This window comes from Antechinus flavipes, chromosome 3 (genome assembly GCF_016432865.1).
Source record: "Antechinus flavipes isolate AdamAnt ecotype Samford, QLD, Australia chromosome 3, AdamAnt_v2, whole genome shotgun sequence".
Classification (NCBI taxonomy): domain Eukaryota; kingdom Metazoa; phylum Chordata; class Mammalia; order Dasyuromorphia; family Dasyuridae; genus Antechinus; species Antechinus flavipes.
Window position 1 is genome coordinate 619,657,677 of NC_067400.1, and position 5,624 is coordinate 619,663,300.

General features: G+C 39.7%; 1 protein-coding gene across 5 annotated transcripts in view; it reads left to right on the plus strand.

Annotated features, from left to right (window-relative positions):
* The first annotated feature begins 4,890 nt into the window (after positions 1-4,890).
* Positions 4,891-5,624, plus strand: part of LOC127556428 (myeloid cell surface antigen CD33-like) — a 73,098-nt gene continuing 72,364 nt past the window's right edge. For all 5 annotated transcript variants that reach the window (XM_051989574.1, XM_051989575.1, XM_051989578.1 and 2 more), the window contains exon 1: positions 4,891-5,100. In XM_051989574.1, coding sequence (XP_051845534.1) covers positions 5,067-5,100 — 34 coding nt within the window. In that variant the 5' untranslated portion in view covers positions 4,891-5,066. The remainder of the gene's footprint in view (positions 5,101-5,624) is intronic.

Genomic DNA, 5,624 nt, shown 5'->3' on the forward strand with positions numbered 1-5,624 from the left:
GTAAGCTTTGGTAACTGAGCCTATTGACCCAATTTATTTTTATTTCTCACTTTATCTTACCCCTCATATATAATCAGTTTCCAATTCCTACCATTTCTACCTTCTCAACATCTTTCATATGTGCCCCCTTCCCTTTGTCTCACACTGCTATCAACCTGGTGCTATCCTTCCTGAATTATTGCAATAATCTGATGGTCAGTCTTTCTGACTCAAGGGTCAACATTTCAGTCTATTTTGCAGCTGCCTATCAAAGTGATTTTTCTTAAATCTCATGTCTAAGTTTGTCATTTTTCTATTCAGCAAACTCTAGTGATTCCCCATCACCTCCAGGATCAAATATAAAATCCTCTCTTTGGCTTCTAAATCTTTTCATAATTTAGCCCATTTTTACTTTGTCAGTTTTTTTCCCACTTTACTCCTCTCCACATGTTCTACCATTTTCTATAACCAGCCTTTCCCAATCCCCATTAATGCTAGTGTCTTCAGTCTATGAAGTGAAATAGTATAGAAGACAAGAAAATTCAGGTCAGAGCTTTTGGGGATGCCCCTTATTTCTAGTTAAGATAAAAGAGAGTTGGGAGAATAACTAGGAGAGAGAAATGTCATGAAAACCTAGAGAGAAGAAACTGATGGTTATCAATAGTAACAGCAGACACTGAGAGATCAAGAGTATGAAGACTGAGAAAATACTATTAAACTGGCTAAGAGAATACTTTCAGGAAGCCAGACTATAGACAGTTAAGATAGTATGAAAAAAAAGGGAAGTGGAAGTGGCATTTTCTCTCTCTTTCTCTCTTCTTCCCCCCTTCTCCCTCAGTCTTTTATTTTTAAAACATGCATATAGTTTTAAACAATCATCCTTGCAAAACCTTGTGTTCCAAAATTTTTTTCCCTTTCCCTTTCCCCTCCCTTAGATGGCAAGTAATCCAATATATGTTAAATGTGCAATTCTTCCATACATATTTCCACAATTATCATGTTGCACAAGAAGAATCAGATCAAAAAGAAAAAAAAAAACGAGGAAAAGAAACAAAAAACAAGCAAACTACAATGAAAAAAGTGAAAATACTATGTTGCGATCCACACTTAGTATCCAAAATCTTCTCTGTGAGTGCAGATGGATCTCTTCATCACAAGGAATTAGCCTGAATCATTCTTAAGGAGGAGTTTAGCCAAGAAAGAAAGACAAATATAGAAAGACAGCCAGAAAGTCTATTAGGGCTCCAGGGAGGGATTTTTGAGTATAGTGACAATATGGGTATGACAATAGGGAAGTAGTCAGTACACAGGAAGAGAATGAAGAGAAGTGAGAGAGGGAAACTATAATTATTTGCATATGTTGAGGGATTGTCTTAGCAAGAAGAATGACAACCTCTTTATGTGAGACAGGAATGAAGGAGGAGATGATAGGGGAAGACATCTGAATACAGTTATACAAGGAGGAGAGAGACCTCAGTAAGTAGTTTTAATTTGTTTTCAGTGAACTATGAGGCAAGATTCTCAGCTATAAAGCTAGAAGGAAGGGCTGCCATGGAGATTTGAGAAGGAATGAAAAATTTGATAGGTCGGCTGTGGTGAGTGGGATAGTAAACTTTTAGATGGAGTAGGAGGTTTGCCTTGCTTCAGTGAGAGCCTGGTTTATATATGTGTATATATACACTACCTCACATGTGTATGTATATTATATTCATATGCTCAAACATACACATATGTGTATATATACATGTACATGATATAGATATAAATACACACATTTATCTTTTTATATTTGTGGAGGACACAGGCAGAGTGGTTTCCTGATTTCCTCTAGTTTTGTCCAGTATCACCGGAATACCATTGAAAGTGGTGATGATCAGAGTTTGACAAGGCACGATCAATGGCAGGATAATAACGATAGTCAGAATTTAGAAAACAGTGTTAGAAATGGTAGAAATTTTCTGTTATCAGGAAGTAGCCAGGTCTTAGTGGGTACAAGAAGATGGAAGAAGTGAGAAAGGAAAAGTTTAAAATGAAGGTGAATTTGTTTTCTTTAGTGAAGCCGTTCCAGGGAACACAGTGGAAAGGGTGGGTAGATCTTGGGTGGAACTTTGGTGGAGCTGGGTTGAGGTGGATGGGGAATGAGATTTATGTGACAGCTTGGCTTGGGGAGACTATGACAGAATGGGAGTGGGCTGAGCAGTAAGGAATGAGTTCAAGCAGGTTGTTGCATCAGCCTCTGGAGTCCAGGCAGCTGGTATGGAGGTAGTAAAGACTGGGGAATAAGTTGGTGGAGCAGTAGAAAGAGCCTTCTCTCAATATGGAGGTTCCAGTCAAGGATTCAGCCCCAATTAATGTGTCAGTCTTAGGGTGGAGCCCTCCTAGGGCATCAGGAAGTGGAGCTGCCCGAACTGGGGAGGAAGGTGGGAAGACCAGTGATAAAGAGGTAGAGTAGGTCTAGTGAGAGTCCCAGGAGGACTGGTTACATGACTGATCCAGGCAAAGACCCTCCTCCTGGCATGGGGAGGAGCTGGAACAGGCTCCAAAGTGCACCCTTCCCCATTTCTCTTTCTTTCTGTTCTCTCTGTCCAGTCTATCATCTTTTTATCTGTAGAACTGATTAAAATATAGAAAATGAAGAGCCATTCCTCAAGAGATAAATGGTCAAAGAAGCAAAAGGCATTTTTATCACTTTATGCTCAGTGATCTACTAAACCCATGGAATACAAATACAAGCAAGGGAAACAGCCCTGATCTTCAAGGAACTTATATTCTAAGAGAACACACAGAAGGGAACTCAAAAGCAGGGAGTGGAGGAAGAGGTCCTTAGAAGGCAGACTGGGCTGTGGGTGGAAAAGTGGGATAGTGCTGAAGTCTAGAAAGTCTGAGCTCAGGTAAGGGATGGAGTTTGGCCAATGTGTCCAACCCACTCTCACTGACCCCACAACCCACTCTATCAAATGAAGACCTTGGGAGGAACCCACCCCCAGAAGAATGGGACTTGTACGGAAGAGAAATGTTTCAGGGTGAGGTTGTCCCAGACATTAAGGATAGTTCTAGGATGAGAAGGTACCCAAGGTATCATGATGGCAACGTTCAGAAAGCCAAAAGCAGAGCTTTGAGAGGAATGAAATGTGACCAACCTTGATTGGTCCTCAAAATGGAGGCCCCCAGAAGGAATTCATAAATGGGAAAAGTAGGCTGACATGATAGAGATCCCCAGGGTGAGAGCCCAGGACACTGAAGGTAGGTCCAATGGAGGATGGCAGCTTTGGCATGGTGGCCAACGCCAGAGAGAAAAAGTAAAACTGAGAGGGGAACAAAATAGGTGATTTCTTCCAATATGAGAAAAAAATACTCTAAATTACTATTAATTATAGATTAATTATTAATATTAGCTACAGAAATACAAATGAAGCCTCTCTGATATGCTACTTGGATCCATTAGCAAGGAGGTCAAAAGAAGAATCTGACAAATAATAGAGGGTCCATTCATTCCCACTAATGCATTGTTGCTGAAGCTGAGAATTGCTCCAATCACTAGGGAAAACAGTTGGAAACTACGCCCCCAAAGTCAACCAGCTACACTACTACTAGGCTGAATGCCTGAAAAAATCAAAGGAAGGAAAAAAGAATCTATTTGTCCAAAATATGTATAGCAGCTCTTTTAATATTAGTCTCAAACTGGAAACTAATGGGGAGGGAAGTCCACTCTTGGAAAATGACATTTATGACATATGAATATAATGCAATGTTTTGCCATGAGCTGATAAAATAAACTCCTCCTCCTCCTCTTCCTTCTCCCCCCGCCCCTCTTTCTCTCACTCTCTCTCTTTCTCTCTTTGTCTGTCTGTCTGTCTGTCTGTCTGTCTGTCTCTCTCTCTCTCTCTCTCTCTCTCTCTGGAAACGGCAAATTTTTATGAATTGTTTTGGATTGGAGTTGAATTGATGAACAAGTTATACAATGAAAAAAACTATATTTCATTTCAGCTTCATGACAACTCTGTGCTGAAAGTTTACAGATGCTTTTTAAAGTGAAATTCAGAGAGATTTAGATCTTATAATGAAATTTTTCTTTGACAAGTGGCCCCAGCATGTAGAATATATCAGAGCAGTGAAGAGGATATGGAAAAATTCCCACATCTGAAGAAAATCAATTTTAAAAGTCTTGAGAAATCTGATCAATAAAATAGTAAACTATGATTCAGTGGCCTGAAAATCAAATCTATCCCCTCCCTCCAGTCAGGGAGGTGATAGACTTAAAATGCAGAACCAGATGTACATTTTTGGATATTCCCATTACAGGAATTTGTTATGCTGTACCTGGCATATTTTTATGAGGGTTTAATTTTTTCATTAGTAAAATTGTTCAGATGGGAGACCAATGGGATGGAGAGACAATACATATTTGTTAAAAATAAACAAACAAATGACCAGGTAAAAAACCAAAGAATTATTCACAAATGGAACGGACTGCCTCAGTTCCCCATTATTGGGAGGCAATACTAATAATAATTAACATTACATTGTGCTTACTACATGCTACTGCTACGTGCTTTTTTTACTGTGCTAAGTGCTTCACAATTATTCTGTCACTTGATTCTTACAATATCTTTGATGTAATTATGACCTCCTTTTGCAGATGAGGAAACTGAGGCAGGCAGGGGTTAATTGACTTGTTCAATTAACTAGGAAGCATATGCGGGGGTGAAGCTCTAGGCTTATATATCATACATTTTTGCATGGAACTTCCACTTCTCTTTTTTCTCTGTCTTGGTTGGGAAAAGTTTCAAAGTTTCCTCTTTTCTATTGTTTCTCACCCTTTTCTCTCATGCACAGTTACAGCCTTATTAGACTTTATACTTCCTGCCTTTCTACCAGACAATGTCAGCGTGGGTGGGTCAGGAGAATCAGGTTAGAAGGTGGTGAGAGTTTCTTTGGGTCCCTCAGCTCCCACCTTATTTCAGAAGCTGCTCCCCAAGGAGCCAGTGATCCCCCCCGGATTTTCCCAGTTTCCCCTTTGTTCTGAATCCCTGGCACCCTTTGCGCAGAGTGATCTGGAACCGGAGCTTGGTCTGTTCTTGATTGAGATGTTGCTGCTTCTGTTTCTCCCGTTCATAGAGGGTGAGTAGAGTCAGAATGGGTGTGGGAACGGGCGAGGATGCTCCCCTAAGCCTGTGGAGAATGGGTGTGTGTGTGTGGAAATGTCTCGATCATTGGCTGGGGTCCTGCTTCTGAAGCCGGGGCAAAGAGTTTTGGCCACATCACCAAACTTTTCTGATGCTTTTTTTCCTTCTCAGTAAATACAGGGGTGGGATTAAATGAGCTCTGATACTTTTTTGTTTGTTTTTTTTAAACTATGGGGACTGATTATGGATCACAACATAGTATTTTCACTTTTTTTGCTGTTTGCTTGTTTTTTTCATTTTTTCCTTTTTGATCTGGTTTTTCTTGTGCAGCATGATAATTATAGAAATATATTTAGAAGAACTGCACATATTTGATCTGTATTGGACTATTTGCCTTTTAATGGAAGGGGGTAGGGGAAGTGTAGGAGAAAGATTTGGAACATAAGGTTTTACAAGAGTGAATGGTCAAAATTATCTTTGCTTGTATTTTGAAAATGAAAAGTTATTATTTAAATAATT